Genomic DNA, 26,515 nt, shown 5'->3' with positions numbered 1-26,515 from the left:
TAACCGGTCCTTCAAATTGCGTTCAGTGTTCAGTCCACCTAATCGGCCTGTCAAGTGAGGTGGTTCTCTTCTCAGTCGCCCAGCCACTTCTCTAGGTAATTTTTCAATAACAAAAATCTTGTTATACTCGCAGCGTGGAGCCGAGTTTAATTAACTGGATAGCAACGGATACTTACAAGGCTGTGATCGTTTTTTGCAATATTGATGTGCATCGAATTGATACGAATCGTTGAATCATTTGTTCAAGATAAGATACAATTCTCCAATTTATTTTCGACATGGAAATAAACCACCATAAACTATTATCGAATTGCTTGAATCGTTTATTGCATGTATATATTGGAAACGAATGAAGAAATTTGGCGATTGAATTATAATCCATCGATCACGCTTGCCCGTCAAGGCGATTATTTCGTTAGTTGACAGAAAGTTGTAGGTTAAGAGAGTCTAATTGCATTCTTAACACACTACTGTAATTTTATTGGAAATTCGACATGAATATCATACACCATAAAATATCGTAATTTTTGAATTTCAAAAATGGAATTCTAGCATTCTATTTGATATTTGGTTGTTTACTAGTTTTACTTGGTTGTTGACAATTATATGAAAACAGCACCACCATCTCAAATCCAATCGTTTTTTGTTCCAAGAATTTTCCCTTGTGAAAATGCATACCATAGTCATAATTTTTATTCACAGATTTATTCATCAAAAATTCTCCAATTAACTGTTGAGAGTCTCGTTAATTATAACATTTTTTATGTCATCTAGTATGTAGCATGCGAGCCAGCTGCTGGGTCCCGAAGGCAGCTATTCGAATTAATTTCTTCAGTTGGGATGACGCTTCATCTCTTCATCCTGCTCTCTCGCTCCCTGCACTGCCATCTCTCTCAGTTTGACAATGTCGTATTATTAAATCCGGTTATCATGGGGTGAACTGGTGTCTACTAATTAATATCGCATAGCCCTCATTATTAGGCTGTGCTCGTTCAGTTGTAGATTTTCGAAATTCCGCTTGCGCCCGATATGATGCTGGTTTTTTCGTTTAATTAGTCTTTGTTTGGTAGGAGAGCGCACGTCTCACTGGGCCAGCACAGAGCAGCAAAAAACAGAGTTGATAACGACTTGGTTCGTTATTATTATTTATTGGCTCCGATATTTTTCTTTGATTATTTCGTATTAATCAATTTCTGTTTTCTGTTTTTCAGATTGTAATTGAGCGGCCTTCAGGCCGCTCTTAATTAAACTTTTATTTCAGAGAGAAAAACCCGCTCCACTGAATATAGGTACTCTATAACGCCGTACCTCGACAAACAACTTGCGTGTTGTGTTCAACAAAATAACGTGCTAATGTGCTAATTGCGCAGATACGCAATCGCATGTACCAATTCACTAATCCTACATCCGTATATTATATTTCATAATAGATTTCATGGTGATAAAATCTAGGTTTTTCAGTTATTGAATCTTTGAAAGTACGAAAATGCTATTGTCAGCAGCATGGTCATAAACCACAACTGAACTAGATAGGTCGTTCATTTTTCTACCCGTGATCAAATCAAAGTGCTCAATCATTTAGCCAAGAATAAATAGCCAAATTTTTCTTTCATTGAACAAGATTGAATTTGAAGTTAGCTGAATAAAGTTTCTTACTCTGGTTGGAATGAATTGACCAAAAAAGTGAAGTGCAGCAAATTAAATGATTTGTAGATTCACTTTAGCCTCATATTAAGCAAATATAATCAGCATTTTTAGTATCCATTTATAACGTTCCTAAATAGGATAATAAGCTTTCTTCATTTAATGTTTCACTGATACTGACTCAATTTTCGATTTATTCTTTATACCTCAGGCTAAAAATCAATTTGCTGCAAATATTGTTTTGAAAAATAATCAATTAACTTTCTTATAATTTAAATGATTATTCATAAAGACCCACCTATTTCGCTCCCGTTCAAAAAACTTTGAGATACATTAACTAATTGCCTCACCTTTCTCTAATAATTATTTACCTCTACCATTACATAGGTGATATAACTTGAGGGGTTTCCTCAAATGATGTTCACTAATGGTCGTTGATTGTGCCCTGGCTACTGATTTGTTCTGATTGAATGGGCGTAAAAAATAATCAATCACGCTTGACAATATAATTGAGTTTATTAATGAAATACTTGTCATAGACTGAGCTGAAGTGATAGTAAATTATAAATTCCTGCTTTAATAACAGTTTGGAAAAGTTTCTACGTAATAGGCTGTTATATATTCAAAGTTTCACGTTTTGAAGCGATAGCTATCGAAATTAATATTGCCGGGCTTATTGCTTGGAAATATCTTATTAAACGATGTAAATTGACTCGGCGTCATTATTGAACGAGCGTTTTCATTAAAAGTGAGCATGTTTAATAACAATTCATTAAAAAGTAATGTTTCCAATCATAGAGTTTGACCTCAATAAGAACGGCTCTTTAAGTGAATCTACATGAAAAAGATAAACTAGCAACTTTTGATTCTAACCCATTAAATTTCAATTAAAAGTCTAGCAACTTTTTCGAGCTTGTTAGCTGCTAGCAGCCAGATTGGCTGGGCCTGTGCCACTCACTATCTCGGTTCGATTCCTTTTCCACCTAATTATTAGTCGTTAATTGATAACATGAGCGAATGACTCGCCCATTCACTTAAAATTGTCGCTAAAAAACATTTCTTAGAACATAGTACCTTTTAGATTAATTGAATTGAGTGGCTAATGAGGATTTAATTTACAAAACTGATTCATGAAACAAGATTTTGCTATCCTATAGTATCAACTTTATGTATTTATATTTTTACAATATTAAGATACATCTTTAGTATAGACCTACAGTCGAGAATGAATAAAATCTTCTAAGATAATCTCAATGACCTGCACCGATAATTTGATATCCAGATATTTTATGCTGGATGTATTTTTAGTAATAACATATATAGTTTCAGTGTGTTAACTCATCTTCCAGTTGAATAACTCATTTAATTAATTATCAGGGATTGCTTCATTTTTTATCAATGAACAGAACAAAAAATACGCAGATCCATCAGCTACTTTAAACAGCCTATTCTCACTCATCTCATTCAATTTAACAGGTTTTCTAAATATTATTATGTGATTAATTTTCATGTTCCGATTAAATCATTTACTCAAATAAAGTTGTCAAAAAGAAACGGTATGCTGTTTCATTGGAATGTTTGTGTGAAGAAATTTATAATTTGTAAGTTTTCAGGTCTCTGTGTTTTACTAAGCTACTAGATTAGTAGATGTTTGAAAGTCAATAGGGTCCTGGGTTGAGAATGAATTTGATAATTTGTAATAGGAATTGACTCTCCATATTGCTAAAACTGTTGATGAGAGATCAAGTTGTGATCTTGCACTATACAATAAGATTTCGTTGTGCTTATTATTTCTCCATTTAACTGTTTGTCCAAGTCGCCATTATTTTGTTGATGAAAAATCGTCATTTATCATATTCTCTATTACTCTGAACAATCTCTTCAGATTATTGTTTGATTCTACCTTAACAATTATTTATTTCCTTTTGGGAAGCAATCAAGTGTTGGAATTGACATCCTCTTTCCTGTACAGCTTCATCGAACCAAGGCAGGCAATAGTAGCACGTTAGTGTTTGGCCGGACAGATCATGTAGGTTGTGAATAGACGACTAATTGGACGCTGGCTACATTGAATAAGCCCGTTAAAAGTCTTTTTTATTATCAGACCGAGCATTGTCCTGTCAAATTTAGAGATGGCTTGACACCGCTTCCCATTCACAGCCTCCTGTATTATTCTCCATCAATACGCCCCGTGGTAGAGGTGCGTCAATCTGGCTGCATTGTTGCCACATTCTAGAACTCAAATCCAAACATTACCTGACTGCTAATTAGACATTCAAGATTGTTGAATTATTCCAAAACCCACAGCAACTAGCCTAAAGAAGATTCAGAATGCTTTGTTGTTCTCTACCATCATTAAAAACGATCACGCCTTATGTTTCAATTAGCCAACATCCTTATTAACATTTTGTTTCCTACACTTTTTCCTGTAGCACCAAATAATTCTTGTAGATTCATCATTTCCTCTCCTTCAATTTCCTTAATGAGGATAGCCCAGCTAATGTTCAGAAGCATTCCGTCATTAGTGAGTCTTGTTCTTCACATGGATTATATAAACAATACTCCGCAATACAGAGCTCAATACTAACAGACCTGATAGAGCTGACATACTACAAAATACTGTAGTAGTGTACTCTTCATTCTAGATTCATAGATGACAGAAGGTGATGTACGTTTCAATATTTTAGTGATGAATATTATAGAGTGTTGTGCTTTTTCATGTTCTATACCGTTGGTCAGTTCCATGTTTTTATTTAATTGAATCTTTCTCAAGTTTCACCTTAAATCTAATTATATATAATATTATTCATGGACTCTTCTTATGATATCCAAACATTATTCTCAAACCCCATTTCTACTGAAAATCATTTGGCTACTTAACAGGTCAAGAGAATTTTGTGTTCTCAGTGCAATCAATACAACAGTAACTGGATGCTCAGCAATGTTCAATAGTTTGAAAAGTTGAAGGAGATTTATGCCTCAGGGAGCTTCTTAGTTGAAAGATGAATAACATTAGTATTCATCCTCGAAAGCATAATTATTCTTCATTCTAGCACGGACATTAGAACACTTGAATCCATAGCAGCAGTACTTTGGAGAGCTGAATTTATTATTCTTTGTCGTTGAATGGCTCAAATTTGGTCTGAATATGTCGTTAAGGAAGCAGACTGTAAACCGGCTGCAATGAATGAATTCAATCAGGGCGCCTTATTGGAAGTGGAGGATATAATTGACACCAACTGCACGGCTTGTAATTAGAAACTCTTTTAAAGTGGCTCGTAAAGTGCAACTTTACTCAGGGTTGATTATGAGTAGGGGGGTGGGTGATGATGAAAGTACAGGTTTTATACCCGGTGGGGGGTTGGGTGGATGGTGCGGTCTTAACGTTTAGAAAGGACGAGCGCGATTAACCTACAGTAAAGTCTGGATACTCGGCATTTAGGCGATATTTGAGCAGTTTTGAGTTAGAGCTATAACGAGAGATACAATTGGGTGGATTGGTTTGAGGGGGGGTTGGAGGAGTACGGCCACTAAATTAGAGTCGATTGTGTAGCACGGGTGTGCGGTGGACCCCCCCCCCTTCCCCCAATTGAAGAACGGAACGCAATGGTCAGAAGAGCGTGCAGTAGCTGGTTGCTAGTTGCGTTGCTCAGTGAGGGGGATGAAAGCCTGGCAATTGCTGCTGCTCTGTGTTTGTGTGAGCACAACTCCGCTGGAAAGAGAAAATTCCAAAAGTGCTCAGATATAAATCAAGAATCGCTTTTTTAAATTAGTTCTCTGATTAGAGCGGGGTCGCCGGCACAATAGAATTCAATTAACCTCGCCCTATTGTGGCCCTCGCGGGAGCGGAGGGGACGGCTTAGAATTTTGATTGCTCTGTACCGCTTCAGTAGCCAGACGGCCAAGTCGTCGCTTCATGTAGCCTAGTTCAAAATTTCGCCGTCGTCAATGACGCTGTAGCCCTGCTACTTTACTTCTCACCTCTACTCTTTTTTCTCTTCCTCTTCATCAACGTTTCTTTCTTTTCTTTTCATTCTCGTTCGCCTCCCTTAACAACGCCTCCGAACCTTGTTGCAGTTTTAATTAACTGAAACGCTATTTATAGCTTCAATTACACACCCTCAGATGTGATGAGAAGACTCGTGCTACTGAGCAACGAGAAGAGTCGAGCAAAGGGAGTGCCTTTTCAAATTTATCGCATCTATTGAATTAACATGGTTAGCTTCTAATGAAATTCAGAGTTCTAGATTATTGGCAGTCATTTACCAGGATAAATTTTCAACAAGCTACACTTCACTGACTTCATCTTTGTGTATGTCTTCCTTTTTGAAGTACCGCACTAACATAAATATACAATGTCCTCGGGGTGGTAGCCAGGTTTTAATTTGGAATTTCGATCAACAGATAATTATTATTTCATATCAATTAACATTTGAACAAATGCAATTTTTAGATGTACACAATGATAATGTCAAATTCTTTCGTAATCATGAGTAAACTAACTAACAAGAGTGAAATGAAAAGTATATTCCTCCATGTAAATGTCCAACGCCTAAATTCGTTGGTAGCTCAATGAAAATACTTTGTTCAGCAAACATTCCTCCAACAATACCTATTGTGCTACGCATAATATGCTACTCTATGCACTAAAATATTCGTTTTACATCCAACAATCCAGCAGTTGTTGACAAGAAAATTATGTCACAAGAGTTATTGTGAGATCATGGGAGTGATTCTTAAAAACACTAAATTCAGTTATTTGTATGATTAATAGAAGTCAGATGGTGACAAACGATAATTGATAGACTGATAATAACTACAACAGTAGTTGAATAATGTCATAGAATAATACTTGTGTATGAATTATCAATGGTAACAGTAAAATTAGTGACAAAAGAATTACTGTAATACTTTCATCTTACTGGAATTTCCATCATCTATTCGGTTCCATACTTTATCTTGCTTCTCAGATAAATGAGCTGAACAAATTAAATAAACATTACAAGAATGAAATAGAATAATATGTGATTCTACAATCAGCAAAAACAAGGAAAAATTTGTTATCAAAAATCCATGAAATAAACGTCTTCCTTTCCGCCACTTTCCGCCTTGGCTCTAGCGGAGCGTTTGTTTGAAAAACATGTAGCATTATGTTGGTGCAGAAATCAGTTAGCCTGAGCAAACCCTTGAGGGTGACTTCCAGCGATTGTAATAGGATTTCGAGCGATCCTATTGTGGTGTGTTTTGTACCTTGTGGCCAGTCAACATATAACTCACGTGGGAAAAGTAGTGACTGAGTCCACTGCAGCCAGCGTTTTGAATAAAAAGCGTTTCAATAAGAGAAACGAGTTGAGCGGCGGCGACAGGCGGCAACCAACAACCGACAACCGCCTCCGATTCCGCGGTCGCCACGATTCGATCGCACCTCCTCCTCCTCCTCCTCCTTCATCATTGCCGTCACCCCCTCATCCATAAACGCAAGTCGGTTCGTCGGCAATCAGAAACTCAATTTCTGGACACAATGAAGGCAATTATTTTTGCAGGGACTTGCATTGTCAACTGGTAAATTGCCCTCCCCGGCTGTTTAATTCATTTCAACCCTTCTGCCTTCCTCCCCTCCCCCGTCACCGAACAGCGCGTGGGGAGGCCTTCCTCGAATTAATAGAATTTGTAACTAGTTCGCCCGCACCGCTATTGCGCCGCCGCTGTTCAAGTTCTGCTCGGCAGCGTGGCCCGCTACTTACAAAACGCTCCCCCCCATCACCACCACCGACTCGCGACTAAACAAAACCCCAGACGATGTTTCTCGCTTTCTGTGCTCTACGACCATTCTTCATTTGCTCCAGCACCATTCCCAAGACAAAGGATTCAACAAGATTCAACAAGCCATTTCTGCTACTGTACTTCAGTTGTAATAGCATTACTACTACAAGTTGTGTAGGCTAATAATGAGCGAATGAGTTCAACTCCAAATCCTCCACACTGAGTATGTGTTACTACAAAATGATAGTATGACATCTACACTCAAGCCAGTTACACACACATCGATTTTTGGACGTAAGATTTTTTGCCATCCTTATAAATTCTATTAGATTAAACACATCATGTTAGTCAAGTTCCATTCAATCTAGTGGAACTCATAGGGAAAAATATCTGGCATTAGTATGTGTTACTAAAGTTCATGTGTACACTCACATCTGTGTGACAAAATCATAATCATCATCATCATCATCATCTGAATTTGAAATTATTAAACATCCAAAAGTATTCTGGATAATTTATAAGTATAGCCATCATAACAACGTTTCTATCTAGACTGATGTGTTATTGTATATTTGTATCATTATTCTTTTGTGTGTAAATGAATCTATAAATAGAATCAGAATTAATGTGTAAACTAGTAGAGTTGGGTATTATCATGGTTGATTTACCTTCATACTTGGTTTATTTGGTACATACAAGAGCAAGAATAAGGTGAAGATATTCAATAGAAATAGATTTAAAGGATGAGACAGATATGTAAAAGTGGTGAAATGGGAGGCGGAGAAAAGCTTTTTCAAAGTCTGAAAGAGCTTGACGGATATAATGGGAAGGATTATGTGAAGAAAAGCTAACAGGATGTATATGACTTCTGGCGTTTGAGAAATTTAGGGTGTGACAAGGATAGGCTGAAAACAAGCAATAAAATCTGTCAGCAAAACATGTGTGCCCACGTGTTCACCAAGGCACCTTCCCTTCCTGCTGTGACTTACCCTCACCCTCTCACTCACACTTATCGCTGGCTCTAATTTCATACTAATTGGAAACTGCTTTTTAACGATGGCTCTTTACTCCCAACTATAAATAAATATCACGTCGTGGGAGACACGACTTAATGATGCTTCCACAAAAGAGAACAACCAGAGTCATTCCCAGTTATCAATATCATTTCGACACCCACCAGCTGAAAGCAAACACTATCTGAAGTAGGTATGCGTATTCACCGTCAGTATCATATTCCAATGAATAAAAATGAAACTGGAACATTTAAAGTGAAAATGGTGGTAGTATTTGATCGTTGCCTGAATTGATGTTCCATGTTATTTCGATTTTTTAAATTTGATAATGTTCTTTGCTCTTTTGTCACTCAAATTGAATATCAACTGAACCACATATTCAAATGTTTAGTTTGTGACTGAATTCTTTTTACTCTCTACGGTTTTTACAAATATCACGTAACATCATAATGATTGGGAGAGAAGGAATATAGTGAACCTTGAGTTATACTCTCTCCGGAATTCACATAAGATGACCTAGCCCAAAAAGGTCTGGTCTTCACTCTGAATAAATTCTAACCAAATAAAACTATGTAAATAGAACAGAAAGGGGATTTACTGCGATTACCAATATTCCTTCCAATAATATCGAGTCTTACAAATTGAAGGGATGTTATTGGCAGCAGATGCATGTTACATGTGTTTGTTACTAACATTGTCAAAAGCAGTGCCTCGATTACTGGTTCACCCAAATGATGGTGTAGTTGGAGGGTTGATCTGGTTGTTTAAAGAATAGGAGGGCGGCAATCCCATCTAAACCAAGTCCTGGTCAGCCAATATAGTTCTCCCTCCCTGAGGAAATACAATGAGAACAAGAAAAGACAATGAGAAAGAAGTTTTATGAAAAATCGATACTTCATTAATTTAACACACAAACACACACACACACACACACACACACACACACACACACACACACACACACACACACACACACACACACACACACACACACACACACACACACACACTAGCGGTAAGTTGATTGTGTGCACACGTTTCGAACCGCCAGCAAATAAGACGAGTGAATCATTCGCTCCAATCAAGTTTCCATCTTAAAAGTAAACGATATTGTCTAGCGGTGGATTTTGCCGTGCAAGCAAGCAAGCGAGAGAGAGAGAGAGAGAGAGTGTGAGTGAGAGGGAGCATCCGCCTGCAGGAACGTCGGCGTAATGAACGAGGGAGAGCGATTACAATCCGTATAATGGGGTGGCTACCCCTAATGTGATAGCAGCTAGTCGAGCAGAGGGTAGTCGACGCAATTGTAATCGAAACTAAATGGCGTTTTGATGTTGAAGGAGAGAGGGAGGGAGAGAGAAGTAAGCAGACTGAGAGAGAAGATGCTGTAGAACAGTGAGTTTAGCTGAGTGCCCAAGAGGGTGGGCTTAATTTAATATTTAGGCCCGGCATTCATTCCGCGTTCGACTGGAAATGAACAAATTTAATAAACTTTATTAGAAATTGAAAAAAAAATCCAGAACCAACACATGCACAAAAATCAACATCAACAGTCGAGGGGCATGGAAGCTCTCTAATGTGAATCAGTTATTTATTAAATTGAAAATCCCTTTTACACTCGATGGAAAGCGATCATTTTTTTCGGTAGCTTGTCACTCAATTCCATTATTTGTATTTAGTGAGAGTGCATTATTTATTGTTAACATTCAATTATTGCCGAATTTTCGTATTAATGGCGTACGCATGAAATTAATGTAAACGTCAGTCCCGGAAAAAGCATACATCTGAAAAATTGGGTTTTTCGTCACTCATTACATTTTTGGTGAGTAAGCTTTCAGTACGATTCACGTATAATTAGTATCTGTTTATAGAGTTTTATTAATGAAATAACTCTGTAGTCTCTGAGGAAGGTCCATAACAATGGGTGAAAATTAATGAAAAAGAACGATGTGAAACGTAGAATTTACACGCTGGTAGACCGTTATTTCTAATCATTTAATCACGGCTTATAAAAATTATCCTGCTCTTGTCGCAATCCCGCGGCCCGCACATAATATCGAGATGCTAGAACCAAAGTAAATAATATAAAAACTTTTTATTGTCAAAAAGCAATCTATAAAAAAAAGGATAATTAATAATCTAGACTTTAAGCTAATATAATAGACATTCATAAAACTTATGATTATTATATATATATTTCATGATAATATACATCCCTAATTATGATAATATACATCAATAAATAGACTCAAAGCAACTACCAAATTTTATTGGGAAATACTCCATACCTTATATATTAGGTACCTTATCTGTGAATTTTACATAGAGTATTACCATGTCTCCATTCAATGGTACCTCATCCAGCTACTAAACTTTTGTTTAACCGGCTGTTTTTCACACATGAAATCATGCATTTCAAATAGATTGTGTAAGTGGCTTACCCTAATTAAACAATCGTTAGCATCCTTATAATTTCATTCTTCCAGTATAGATTCATTAGATGAAAATGAATGAGAAATTGCATTTATTCAAATGCTAATAATTATTATCAAACGAAAATTCTAATTTAATACTGTAAATCACCCTAACTTCGCGGGCAGGCAAATAATTTTTGGATAGTAGCTCTCATCGAGTTTCTATTAAGCTGTTAACCCTGTTGTCAATATTTGCAGTAGCAGAAGTCTTCAGGGTGATTTACAACATTAAATTGGGATTTTCGTTTGATAATAATAATTAACATTTGAATAAATGCAATTTCTCATTCATTTCCATCTAATAGAACTATACTGGTAGACTGAAATTATAAGGATGGTTATAAGATTATTATAAGATATAAGATTATTTTAATTATAAGATTATACCAATAATAAGATTGGTTTATTAGGGTAAGCCAAGTGGTATTGACAACATGAACGTCTTATTCTTTTAATAATAATTAGCTTTATTAGCTTGATTGATGGCTGATAATATTTTGTCACATCGTAAGCCAGCGAATATATAATAGTAGTAGGATCTAAATATATAAGTAGTCCTACATTATAGAGGATTTAAAGTATTGTAGATTATTTGGAATATAAAGCATTCCATTGAATGCACCACTCCCTAACCAGTTCATACATATTGCCGCAACTATCATTCACGCTTGGCGGAGGAGTGTTCTATGGCTGCACTTGGGTCTCGGGAGTGACGATAGCTCTCAGAGTGGAATCCCTGCACACTAGGAATTTGGATAAGACGTTGTGTCGCCACCAGCATTGAAGAAACCCATTATCGCACAAGGGTTTCCCACTCCGCATCATGGCATCGCTGCAGCAGTCGGCACAGCTCTCTCCTAAGAATCGAAAGCAAACATCCTGTCCAGAGCCATTTCCGGCAAATCCGTATACAAACAAGCCGGGGCAGAGATAGACTGGTCGGGCCGCCGAATGTTTCTTTTCCGACGCGCTCCTAATGGCATCGTCACTGATACACTCCCTCGGCTCGTCGCTCAACATCGTCCTCATATTTGCCTTCTCCGACTCTGAGCGACAGACCACATGTGAACGACGATACTTGTCAGCACCAGTCTACAAACTGCAGTCTGTACCGCGATAAAAACTTTTTGAATGCTCCACCCTGTTTCAGATTACGTACATAAGCTTTAAGTCTGTGCCTATGTAAATAATGGTACCACACTCACTCTGGCGTGAGCATCAGTTTATATAATTTTTTTTATTTGAACTGTTTGGGATGTAAATTGCACATTGATAACCCTCAGCTCTTGACAAGAGAATGAATGCGGCTTGTTTCAATAAACTCTGAATTGCTATTTTTCTTTTTACATTGAAAGTTCAAAATAAATAAGGAGGAATTTATTGAGAATTGATTCTCTTTATTCCATATTCTTCGCCTTTTGTATATGATTGCTTGTAACCTATTTATTTATAAATTCTATGACACACGTATCATAATTTAATAGGCATGATTGGAAGAAAATCAACAGTCATCTTAAAACTGTTCCTTTCTTGAATTTTGATAGGATATTAAATTGCGATTATTATAAAATATAGTTAGGCTAAAGTTGAATCCAGTTGAGTAGACAGAAGACACTCTGAGTTTTGAAACTTTGTACTTATGTTTCGGTTTCTTGGTTATGGCGTAAAATAGTTAGAACAGTATACATTTTTGGAATTTAATCATATTAAGTACGGTATGGCTCTATGGCTTCTTCAAAGCAATCAACAAAAATACACGTTTATGCTTGATAAATTCAGTCAAAGCCAAATGTGACAGTTTGATGAAGTGGAGGGAGCAGCTGCCTTCAGTAAACTAGTCCATTCCGATCAGTGAAGCATTAACCTTTCCTAATCGGTCAAGCGATTGATTAACAAACCCAATTTCATTATTGAGGAATGAATTTTCATTGACAGCCATTACTCAACAATCGACCCGGCACGAGCAATTTGCTCAGCAAGCCGAATTGCAAATTACGGAATGGGCCGAATGTTGCAGCCTACCTGGAACCTGCAATCTTCTCGACAGTCGGCAATTTATTAAGGCCGAGCTGGAATAGATTGGCATGAATGAATGGAGCCGTGTAATTGTGATCTCGGTGAACGGAATCGAGAACGATTAGAACCTAATCCACTTAGAGAGAGCCAAGACCGAGAAACGAGCAGGTCGTCTTTTTCGCTTCTCCACTCATGGACAGTTCCATTTTCGAAATGAAATGTCGCGTTCAATTTTATGAAATTTGTCGTAGTCTAATAAATTATAACGTTTGAGACTTTTTCGTTTCTCTTGGGCGGAAAAATTTATTGAAGCGATGGGAAAGTGTGTAATGTATCGAATGTATCCAACCCCCTTTATCACTGAACATGTCAGAGTCGGGCTGGGCTGTTTGTGTCTGCGGGAATTCAGAGCGAGTGCCAGGGTAAGCAATCGGACATGGCGGCCATTAGCAAGATTGAACTATCCCTCTCTGTCCACCCCTCGTGCTCTCTTGCTCGCTCCTCACGATTCTCGACTCTCGACAACCTCACTCCTTACTTTTCCTCCGACATGGTGTGCTCCTTAATACGCCATCTTGGAAAGTGAACCTACTCGACATGATAATTTTGTTTTCCTGAAATATTGATATGCCTATTTAAAGTAAATTCATCAATGGTTTTTGACCCCACATAGATTCCTTATTTTTTATTTGCTCCACTCTCAGCCTGAGCTGAACTGAACTACTGTACATTATTATTTAGCGTAGGTATATCAGATATACACAAAACACACATTAAAGCTCATAAAGTCTCAAATGCCCACATATAAACTGTATATTTCCAATTTCTTTGAGATCTTGTGTAATGTTTGGTGAGGAGAACATAAGTTTGCCTAACCGCCATTATTTCCTGGTATGTACATTTTCAGTGTGCACAATTTGGAGGCTCAACAACAACTACAACTGAGCTCTCATTGAATGTAGCAAAGTGATTTTCAAAGATAGAACAATTCAACTAAAATATAAATAAGAACAATGGAATTGATATTTGCAATTTTGATACAGTATCAACACTCCACACCACGACATCTTTCGTGCAAATTGTACAAGGAATCTGCACTAGAACAAGTTGATGCACAAAATCATGAAGAACGTTTCTCAAAACGAGGATGCTGAGGCAGACTAATAATAATTGGAGGAAATCAGAGCATGCGCTTAAATTGTGTGCTGTTCATTTATGAATAAGGGACTGAGGACTAATAAGGACGAGTTGGTTTGGAGAGGTACGTAGCAAGTGCCTAATGAGTTTGCAATTATGAGACGATGGCCAAACAAGCTGCTTGCCGAGTATGATGTGCGATGGTGGCGTGGCATGAAGTCGACGGTGATTAATTATGGAGACGAATAGGTGTTTCGGCTTCAATTAATTCCGTTAATTAATATAGCCGTTATTTTGACAACGCCCCATCGGTCTATTTGTAGACGCTCTACTCTCGACGCCGTCTGCTCCTCTCCTCCTCTGTCAGCTGTCACCGTGCCTGCTGCTGCTTTGTAGTAGGCCTAGGCGCAACATAGGCTTCATAACAAGCACGGCGGCGCGGCGACTCACTTCGTCGGCTTTGCTATGAAATTGATTCCGGCCGACACCACGTCCATATCGCATGTTGCCTCCTGCCATTATCATTATTACTTCTTGCCGAGCGCCGTAGTTTGGGAGCAGGCGACCCATGTGTGCTCTGCTTCCTGCCACCCCATCGCCATTTTTGCTCCTCTACTTCTGTGTTATATCAACAAAAGTCATTTGCTGCCTCACGATAAAGCATCTTCATCTTCGAGGTTGAGTCTTTCGAGATTGATTCTTTCGAGATTGAGTGGTAGGGAGGACTTAAAAGTCCCAACTCCACCTTATAAATATTTTTTTTTCATTGTCATCTTATATTGTGTACCAATGTGCATCTTCCAATAAGTGGAAAATACCTGTGATGAAAGTCCTAAAAGGATGGACTGTAATCGCCAACAAAAATACTGCTTTTGATCTGAATCCCTCTCACTCCTACCTACTTTTGATTCGAGTCTGGTTCAGTTACATTACACTAGAAAAGCTCCAAACACAACTGGAAATATAAGGGTGATGTAACTTGAGGGCCTCGACACACAGAGAGCGATCTGTGATAATAATTTATTGGGAGGATCTATATATAGATAGGTATCTAAGATATACAATAAAAAAATCATAGCATCTTTCTAATGATTTTCAATTCTCATTTTAAATACAAGTAGTCCTGATTAACGAAGTGAACAAATTGATTTTTTTTTAAAATAACGGTATTTCAAATTCATGTAATAATGTGATTGATATTTAATTTATTTGTTGAGAGCCTCTACATAGCCGCATAGAAGGCACCTATGACAGCTCTAAACGCAGATCGTAGATTGCAGATCGCTGTGTTCAGGCCCCTAGTAAAATTTTTTGACCAATAAAATCATACTTATCACTCTGATTGTGTGTGTGTAAACCATGAACCTGACCGCACTGTAGTTCAAAAAAATAAATTGTATTATATTATGGGCTATTTCTGTGTTGGCCTTATGGTTTGGTCAACGTCCTTCTATGCGGCTCTGTGGAGGCTCTTAACAAACAAATAAAATAGCAATCACATTATTTCATGAATGTTACTTTAAAAAATACCATTATTTAAAAAAATTCTATACAATCAAAGTAAGATTCTCTGGTGAATAAGTTTTAGAATAGGAAACTTAGTTTAGAAACGTAGTAAGTGTTGAATAGGAGAACGGGAATAGTTACAATAGAAAACTTAAACCATGATTTTCTTTTTGTTTCAGGTGTCAAATCCGAAGCAAAAGCTTGCAGTCAGGAATGTGCTGGATGTGGGAAACCTATCGCTGAAAGGTAACTTATTATCAATCTAATGGAAATGGAATATATTAGAAATATTGAAAAATAATAATCATGAATTGATAGTTTTAAAATTGAATTTTCTCATTTATTGAGAGATTTATTAATTCAATGTGCTACATAATAGATTCGTTTTCGAATCGAGCCAAACAAGTTTTAAATTAAATTCTTATTCAAATTGAAATATTAATAGGAATCTTGCTGCTCTTGTTATGCCAATATGAAATTCAATTAAATTAGAATTATTCAGAAATGATGCCTATTAAAAATAGTTCCTGTAGTTTGAGATATGCACAATGGAAAAAACTCAATGTTTTTTATGGAATGCTTATAAGTTTTATATTGTATGGAATTACTTCTGTAATTTAATTCGAGTTTGATTTATTTTTCTCCACTATAATTATTTCCCAACATTTATTAATAAGTACAATCTGTAATATGAGTATGCCACCCATATCTTGCGATCAATAGCCTACTGCTCCCAATAAAAAAGATTTTATGACCTACACCTTGGAATGGAACTTTATTGGGCTACCGTATTCGTATGCTAACTAGGCCTACTATGATGTTCAGTTTCATGATGAAATGGGAAAACATGAATCCAAGAAAGGTATTTGCAGTTGATGCCACATTAGTCACATAATTTATTCTCAAATATAGTACGTGAAATATATCCATCATGATGACATGAGCTAATTTTCAATATTGCAACATATATAAGTAACTCAATACCACATGGTGGTTTGGATCGTATTTCCAGTTTTGTAGCATGTTTTCCACAATTAATTATCATTCCATTTTTTCCATCTACCTCATGCTTTCCACAACCATTATTCACCACTTTTTTCATGAATAATGATATTACAATAGTAATATTCTAGTAAATAAATAGGTCTAAAGAAAGTTTCTTGTTTCACAAATTTGTGGCTTCTACTTTGATATTGTAGATTAATGCTGTGATTAATTTTGCAGATACTTGTTGAAAGCGATGGATATGTTTTGGCATGAGGACTGTTTGAAATGTGGCTGCTGTGACTGCCGATTAGGAGAAGTCGGATCAACGCTCTACACAAAAGCAAATCTAATTTTATGTAGAAGAGATTACCTAAGGTCAGTTACGCTCTTGCCATTATCCTTTATCTCCACAAATTGAGAAATTAATAACGTGTTCAATTGGAAAAAATAATTCAACTTAAAGACAACACAATTAAATAAATCATTCAATTGAATTATTATTCTAATACATTTTGATGATGCGCAGTGTCGTCATCAAAAGTCAATTTTATGACTCTGATATTGTATTGTTAACTGACTTGGTGTCTAAATATTACACTGAGTTTAGGCTTCAGGGTACTGTTAACGGTGTAGGCCTACATAGAAATTTGCTACGAATTGATTTAATCATACCATTTAAAGATACCTAGATTATTTGTCTCTGATGTAATTGAAATGGAATAAATTTCAGAATAAATGTGGAAGATAATATTGAGTTTCTCCTCTCACGATTGAGAGCTTATTATCGGTCCTTTCTAAATAACTATCCTACTTTTAGCTTATTATAGCTTATCTGCTTTTGCAGTTTTTAATTTAATAATTTTAATGTACGCTTTGAAAGTTTCACAGAGAACCATGAAATAAATAATGAATTGCATACGGTAGAACAATATTCCATGAAAGCTTTAGAGAAGATTCAGATAATTTTATTCCATGCATAGAATCTTAGACTTTGATAACTGAAATCGAATTGAGTTTGATTACTCAAGAGGTCCCTAAGAATTCTATAGAATTATTTATAAAAAATAATGAATTCATCTGATAATTTTGAAAATAAATTATAGGAATCGTTGATTAACTGAACCATTTGAAAACTAGCATCACATACAGCTTTGTACAGTATATTTGGTTATTAGTGGCAATATTCTTATTTATGATATTATATGATTAAAGGTTAGTGAATCCTAGATATTGGATTTTATATAATTAACTATATTAATCCTAAATATAGAAGCAGGGAATCCGAAATATTGATTCTAAAGGTAATACAAATGATGAGTAAGTGATACATAATACTAAATACATTATCAAAATCTGTAACATTTTTACTTTCCTTGCCCTATTACCATAGGTAAGGAAAGTATTGCTTTCCAAAAAAATTAAGGTACCCTAATTTCAAGTTTTCTATACGTTTCAAGGTCCCCTGAGTCCTAAAACATGATTTTTGGGTGTTGGTCTGTATGTGTATATATGTGTGTGTTCGTGTGTATGTCTGTGAACACGATAACTCCATTCCTAATTAACCGATTGACTTGAAATTTCAAACTTAAGGTCCTTATACCATAAGGATCCGACAGTAAGAAATTCAATTCAAGATGGCGGATAATTACTTAAAACCATGTTTTTCACGTTTTTCTCGAAAACGCCTTCAACGATTTTCTTCAAATTTATACCATAGATAGCTATTTATGAGCCCTATCAACTGACATGAGTCTCATTTTTGGGAAAATTGCAGGAGATCTGTAATATTCTTGAGAAAAATGGCAGATATTTACTAAAAAACCATGTTTTTTACGATTTTCTTAAAAATTACTTGACCGATTTTTCTCAAATTCATACCCTGTATAGTTATTTATCATCTCTATCAACTGGCATGTGTCTTTTTCCTGGGAAACTAATGGGGGGTCCACCCCATCCTTGAGAAATGGACTTTGTAACCTCCTTCTCGTGCATGAGGTAGATAGGTAGAGCAGTTTATAAAAAAAAGAACACAGTCATAGTCGAGATACTTCATCTGTTGAACAGCTGTTTTGGAAAATCATCAAATTTCACAATTTACACAAAGGAAAAAGTACTCCGAAAACAATTATATATACACATATAAAGTAGTCTGATCGTAGTTGCAAATATTCTGCCGCCAATCGTCATTATGTTATTCCCCTAAATTATTCTCGTCTAAGAATGGGGCTTACAGTTCAATGAGCAAGGAAATTTGTGTGAGTGTACCACACCAGATTCTTGTATTTGAAATTCATGCTCAGGAAAAAGCTGATACTGATCATTTGTCTAATTAACTTAGATTTGATAGAGCTTACTCGAGATATAATAGGTACCTAATTTTTTTATAGTAGACCATCTCAACTGAACTGGAATTTATTTATTTATTCCATTGACAATCACAAATCATTATTACTATATAATATGATTGGGAGAAGACAACAGAATTCATTTTGATATAACTCATTATGTTTTGCTAAATGTGAACTTTATCTATTTTGCAGGTTATTCGGCAGTACTGGACACTGTTCAGCTTGTGCAAAAGTTATACCTGCCTTTGAAATGGTTATGAGGGCGAAGTCAAATGTCTACCATTTAGAATGTTTCGCTTGTCAACAATGTAATCATCGGTAAGAAACTTATGAAATATAATTTCTCACATCATCCTTTAAATAGAAAAATAACTGAAAAAATCAAGAATGACACAAGTTTCCTTGTATTTATATAGTTAGTAAACTCTCTCAAAACGTCAAAACTACATAATGAGCAAAGAACTCTCGATCCAATGTCATACAAATGATGTGTAGACTAAAATATTCAATTAACAAATAGTTAAAAGTTACAAAGGTAAGTCTCCAAATGACAATACGTTTTGGGATTTTGCATTGATTCTGGGATTTTTCGAAAACATTCGCTGATCAATATATTCGTATTAATAGCTGATTATCAAATTTAGGAATCCACAGCTAAAATCTCCAACAATGTAATTTCTCAAATTCTATATAGCCTACTCAAGTTACTTTTACTTCTAACAACCAAATGTTTATAATTGGATGTAAGAATATTCAGAACATGATTTATCGATCAACTACAGCAACAATAAATAATGCAAAAAACAATGATAAAAGCGTTTACTCTCTAGTTCCTCTCTGGTAGTTCAACGTACTAGCAGTTCATCATAAGCTACATTTACCAAATACCAAAATAAATACTTATCAATTCTACGATATTTTTACATAGCATATAATAAAAAATGTCAACAAAGTCTAAAATGAGAACATAATAAAGGTGGCAGGTACAATATTTGAATGTTCTCCTAGCCTTAGTTTGATTGAAATATACACGTTGTATCAATATGAAAAGAGAAAAGCAAGCGTATCCAGTCAATCTGAAAGATACCCTTGTGTATACTTGTGATGCTGAGTATGAAAAATATTGTTGCAAGCCCTCGTGCGATTTACCTGCAGAACAGCATCAGCATCAGTAGAAGTGAAAAGTGGAAGAAATTCAGATTTGTAAGATCAGTTTGTGAAAGGATGTTCTTATTGAACGAGCAAAACAGGACGGCGCGGCTCGACGCTGTAAGGAAGTTGTAATTCAATAGAAATTTGATTGGGGCGGAGCGCATTCGAAAAGACGCACCTGGGAGGTCCGAATGCAATATTCAATGAAAGAATAAGGAAGGATCGCGCTGTACGGCCCGGCTGTTATTAAGCAGAGCTGTGAGAGAGTTTAGGGCACTCTTGGGAAATCACAACATCCGATCGCATCTTGGCTGGCACATGCACCCTCATCCCCCCACCCCTCACACTTGGTCACTCACCCACCCCACCTGTGCCTCAAACTCCTCCTCTGCCCTCGGACACTCGTATGGAATTATGCATAGCATCAGCATTAATAGAATGTTCATGTATGATAATAATATTGGACGGCTAGGACGCGAAACGAGTGCAGTATTTGCCGATTCTGCTCTATTCACAGTCAATCAGTTTGCCAAGCTCACACTGTCGACTACAATATAATCAACAAGCCTCTGTACTTGATTGTACTTGACTTGGACATTTTTGTGTAATTCCGCTCAGGGGTTGAGTAGGGAAAAAGTTTATGTTATCCTTATAATCTCACTTACATTACTGTAATTATTATTTATTACAATTGATATACACCACAAGTTTGGTGGACTGTAAAAATTGAACAATCTTAAAATTGCTGTGATGCATATACATCTGGTTTCCCGGTAGCTAGAACAAATATTAAAAACAAATGGAGGACCAGGGTTGTGAGTCCAAGGATTGTGAGTCCAAGAATGAACCCAAAACCCAATGGTGGAGAATACTTAAAGGTATCCTGCATGGTGAAAATGATGTGCACAAACACAGACCCCATAGTATAGCAATGCTTATATTGAAAGTATGATTCAAATTTCAACTTGTATAAAAATTACAAATGTTCAATAGATTTGCTGAACTTAATCCAGGAAATAAAGGTTACATAAAATGAAGACTTTTAATGAACAATATGTAATTCAGTAATTCAATCTAAATAAGTAGGCCTAAATAATAATAGAAATGATAAATAAATTGAATCTCATACAATTTATTCAATATAGCCTTTAGATTTCAACAACTTGCATAAGATGCATCAGTATCACCTTTCATATTATACAAAACCAAATGTTAAGTAGGTTTAAATGTTAAGCCTTCAGGCTGTTCGGTACACCTTTTTATTTATATTTAAATTGGATAATCTTTTTTAATATAATTGTTAAGATCATTATAAGAGTGAGAAAAGTGGCAACTGAAATTGATAAGTGGTCTAATAAGCGAGTTATGGGTTGTTGAAGTGTTGAACTCCGTTTTCTTGCCAGATCATAAACGGTTTCGAATTTTCCATTGGAGTTTTTCTTAATACATTCAGTATATCATTGGTTTTGGTCTAATATGCATTTTTCATGATTAATGCCCAAAATGAACAAAGTTATCGAATTTACAAAAAATGTTCCTTTTTCATTTATGAACGATATGGGGAATGAAATATATGTTTCAGCTTAGAAAAATACATTTTTTGAATTTTTAAGAGTAGGCCTAGTTCTAATAATATAGTCGAAACCGTTTATGATCTGGAAAGAAAACGGAATTTGGAAAGTTAGCACTACAACAACCCATAACTCGCTTATTAGACCACTTAAAAATTTCAGTTGCCACTTTTTCTCACTCTTATAATGATCTTAACAATTATTTTGGAAAAGATTATCCAATTTAAATAATAAAGTACCGAACAGCCTTAAAGATTCAATGAATACTTCAATTTTGTTATTAAATCACTTTTTTGTTACTGCTAGTCGTTCTATTTAATAACAAAAAAAAAAAAAAATACCCAATGAAGTCTGAAATGATTTTTACTACCTTCATCTTGACAAGAAGTGTGGTCAGAATCTTCTCAAATTGAGTTCTATAAACCTCAACTCATCAATACATCATACCTTGCTTGTAACTTAAAGATGGACTAGAGACTGGTTTTTTTTGTAGTCCCTACTCCATCCATAAAAATCCTATTGAGCCAATTTATCAATTTGAAAGTTCAACTTGAAAACTCTGCTTGAGTTTTCCTTTCCTTTTTATTTAAAGATTAATGCTGTATTTATTTCAATAATAATTGGTTTATCATTATGATTTTGATTTTCTTCTTGTATAAGAGTTTTTATTCTAAGTTTATATACATTTTTATAACATTTGTATTGTGTAACTTGTATGAGAAGGCAAGTTTTGGGTTTTTACCTGTTTGCCTCCACATATATTTCGTATGAAAATAAATAAATACCCGAATAAGTTGTTGAAAATTCATTTTTGAAGGGAGAATAAGTGGACATTAATGATAACCAACGCAAAATACTATAAAATATGTTGATCCCTCCTTGAATTTCTCTTAATATTTCAATTGCCAGTCTATGAACATCCATGTCTATTATTCACATGTTCTAATATCAGTAAACTTTGAATATTTTTTTGTGATCACAAGAAATAATTATAATGTATATTTTGAATTATTTTATGTTACAGATTCTGCGTCGGCGATAGATTCTACCTGTGTGACAACAAGATCTTGTGTGAGTATGATTATGAGGAAAGACTAGTCTTTGCAAATATGGCATACAACCCTTCAAGTATAGCTCAACTAAAGAGGCAGACTACACAGTTGGTGGTAAGTTGATGATCTCCCACCCCACAACGACACACGTAGCATACACAAACTCCCCTTTTGAATTTCATTGGTACTGCCTCAAATTTTCAAATTGTTCTCTCGAATCAAACATTACAATTATACAATATTATATTATCATGAAGTCAGAGCCGATTTTATAGTTAGGTGAGTAAAGCTGGATTCGCACTCAAACAGTGACAGAGAAAATATAATTCCCATTACTTCTGATTGGACTATTTTAATTCAGCCCGGCCAAGTGAGTATGAATAATTTCATTAGAACTTATGGGGACTATATTCTCACTGTTCAATGTTTCTGTTTTGCGAATCCAGCTTAAGGCGGTCGCCTGGAGTCGGCAAAATTTAGAGGGCTGCCAAATTATTGCTTACATGCAAAAATAATTTAAAATGATTAACAAAAATAATAATTCAGTGCTACTTTGTAAAAATTATAAATAAATAAATAATTTATTAAATATTTGAAATTACAACTGTTTTGTAATGTTATTTTGTATTTTCTGGCAATAAACGAAAACAATGAAATATGAATGTAATTGACAAAAAAACTGAATAACTAAGTTTAATAGTAGACATATACATGTAGCCGCTAAGGTACCGTGAAAGGAATATGAATCTATAACAGACATATATATATTATATAATCGCTGTGTTTATAAAATTGAAAATGCTCTTATAAAATAATTTTTGACATGGTCCAAACAGACCATGGGCTAGGCCTTTTATCATAAATTATTTATTAAATGAATGAATTCAGGATTACATTCTTGTATTTATAAAATAGAATTATAGTACCCTTTAAAATTAATAAAATAATGAAACAATAATACAAATTGTAAGGTAACTACTAGTTTCCTTAAGTTTACTACGGTACGAAGCTAGTTACAATTTGTATTATTGCTTTATTATTTTATTAATTTTAAAGGGTACTATAATTCTATTTTATGAATACAGAAATTATTTATTATCTCTTTTCTGTATAGGGCTACTTGTAATATAAATATAAAGAAATAAGAATCTCAGTACCCTTTTTTTGAAATATTTTATCACTACATGTTTTGGACATTTATGCCATTTTCACTTGAAAATGGCATAAATGTCCGAAACATGTAGGTAGTGATAAAATATTTCAAAAAAAGGGTACTGAGATTCTTATTTCTTTATATTTATAGAAATTATTTATTACTAATTGAAATCTTTATTTGTCATAAGGGCCATTCCCTATACAAAGAGTTGCACAAGAAAATTAATAATAAATGCATAAATTACAACAATATCAAAAACAGTCCTATTATTGTTTTTTGGACATTCTTGGATGATGGTAGAATGTCGCTTTTATTTATAAGCATTGCCAAATTCCACATTATTTCTTTGTAATAAGATCTTGCCATTTCTGTTCTCTATTCCGTAAGCTTAATGTTTATTATTTCATGAAATAATGTGGTGAACTAAAATTTTGCCTACATGTAAAAATGATGAATTTTCTGATTGCAGGCACCAGAGATGAACTCAAATACAGTTCGAAATTCAGGTGACTTGAACAACAATATGTCTCAACACTCGACTCTCCTCTCAGTCAAATCAAATTGTAGTTGACGCAACTGAAGTGCAAAATAAACTGTTTCAAGTCTATTTGTATGAAAGAACGTTTAAGTGATATTATGTGAACTATGTCTTGTTTTCTAGACTTCAACCTGAAGGGCTTTTTCCCTGACCTTCTGGTCTCCGATCTTTGTTGTACCTAAGTAGTGGAGGTTGATGGTAGTCGAACATTTCCACTACGGTACCTAACGTAATTATCATACAACTTCCAGTTTAACCTCACATTCAAAAAAAAAATCCACTGCTCTTCTTCCATTGGAATTATCTCCCATAAAATGAAATTATAATCAATCTACACAATTATACTTGTACCACCATTCACTTCAAATTATTTCCAATGTTCCCCAAAATAATCTATAAAAAAGAAGTGTTAAAATCACAATTCATGCTCATTATAGGGCTACCGATGTACTTTGGCTATATGTTAAACAAACTACCTATATTGGTTTACTATTATTTTACATAGATGACATATACACCGATTTTTAAAAGGACAATCTAATTCTTTAAGATTCATACACGCTGTTGTCTTTTCCTATATATCGTATATTATTAATTGGTGCTTTATGTTGACCAATAAGTGAAGAATATTTTCTATTATAATATAAGCATGTTACCCTGCTGTCATAATGTATGCTCTAAGATCTCAGTTTAGATAATATTTTTGCTAGCGGATGATTGTCCAAAGTCATGGTTGAAGTCCAATCATTGAATGTTGAGTACCGAATAGTGAGTGATTAAATCAAGTTCTTACCTCAATGGCCTTTGTGCAAAAAATGATCACTAGCACAAATGACCACTATATTAGTCTTTTTCTGATATGCTCCCCTTATGAGATTAAAATTAAGCTATTTGTTTGTTTCATATAAGTACCAGTTCTTGACACTATTCTCGATCCTTAACTCTTAACATATTAAATTATATTTTCTGCTGGTACAATCATATGAGTTTCAAAAGGAATGTTTCTCCAGCTACAGCAAGAGCACCGTATTTAAGTAACTCTAAAAATATCTTATTTTACTTCTGCTTGACAGCTTTATTATTTTGAAATGTTATCAATATAAAATCGATACGTTTATTAATTTTGCAAAAATATAAATGGGAAGAGAACACATAATGAATAGCAAAAACACAGATCTGATCACGTGGAGAAGAGTATACGTTAATTAATATTTTAAAATTGAAAAATTGGCTGAGATAGTAAGTAAATTATACTATAGAATAAACATAGGAATACAAATACCTATGTACAATATAATAAACATTGTGTATGGTTAGACTGAAAGCACAAAGGTTTTAATTTGGTAGATCACTGTTTTGAGTTTGCTTACACCGAACTTCAGATCACTCTTTTTAATACTGGTAAATAACTCAATAGTGTTTTCCAACGTTTGGTAGTACAAAATACCATAGGCTATATCAGTGCGATAGTTTTCCATTAATAAACTTGTCAATGTGTATTTTATTATATTTTATTGATGCTAAACTTCTTCCAGTTAAAGAAGCATTCAATATATTATGCAGAATGTGTAAATAATATTATTATGTGAATAAGTGATTTTTGTAAAGCTTGATAAATGCATATCATGATTGTTCACTTTCAAATAATTTGTAAGAACTGTACTGTACATAGAATGTGTGTAATAAACCGTGTATCTCAGATTTATTGTTGGATTTTTATTCTATATTTTCTTGTAACAATTTAGTTGCTGATAGCATTGTACAGTCATCCATTGTGTGGTGTATAGGCCTACTGTCACCCAACATATTATAAATAGAATGCAACAGAGATGAAATCATACAAACATTTGTATGCAATGAAGTAAGTATAGAAGTAATAAAGGCAGATTTAAGTAGGCTATTTAAAACCGGCAAACTGGCAATAGAAACTCTATTGACCTAGTATTTATTGCTATTGCTAAATAGATAGAAAATTATTTTCATTCAGATACCGTGGATGAATGTGAGAGTGCCTTATTATTTTTATTTGCTGTTCATGATGCCCACTTGTGAATTTCCAGGCTTGTGCGAGGGTACCTAATGAGACGGATTATGATGAGAGAAAACTGATCCATCTATAGAAACTAATATAGTTGAACAATTATTTATCATATTAGCCTAT

General features: G+C 34.8%; 1 protein-coding gene across 1 annotated transcript in view; it reads left to right on the top strand.

Annotated features, from left to right (window-relative positions):
- LOC111058964 (LIM domain only protein 3) overlaps window positions 1-26,055 on the top strand; it is a 33,358-nt gene extending 7,303 nt beyond the window's left edge. The window contains exons 2-6 of the mRNA XM_039423022.1: window positions 15,730-15,796; window positions 16,775-16,912; window positions 19,078-19,203; window positions 22,633-22,774; window positions 24,286-26,055. Coding sequence (XP_039278956.1) covers window positions 15,730-15,796; window positions 16,775-16,912; window positions 19,078-19,203; window positions 22,633-22,774; window positions 24,286-24,387 — 575 coding nt within the window. The 3' untranslated portion in view covers window positions 24,388-26,055. The remainder of the gene's footprint in view (window positions 1-15,729; window positions 15,797-16,774; window positions 16,913-19,077; window positions 19,204-22,632; window positions 22,775-24,285) is intronic.
- Window positions 26,056-26,515: the final 460 nt, after the last annotated feature.

The sequence above is a fragment of the Nilaparvata lugens genome, chromosome 3 (assembly GCF_014356525.2).
Source record: "Nilaparvata lugens isolate BPH chromosome 3, ASM1435652v1, whole genome shotgun sequence".
Classification (NCBI taxonomy): Eukaryota; Metazoa; Arthropoda; class Insecta; order Hemiptera; family Delphacidae; genus Nilaparvata; species Nilaparvata lugens.
Note: the sequence above shows the minus strand (reverse complement) of the source record. Positions and strands in the feature narration are given on the sequence as shown.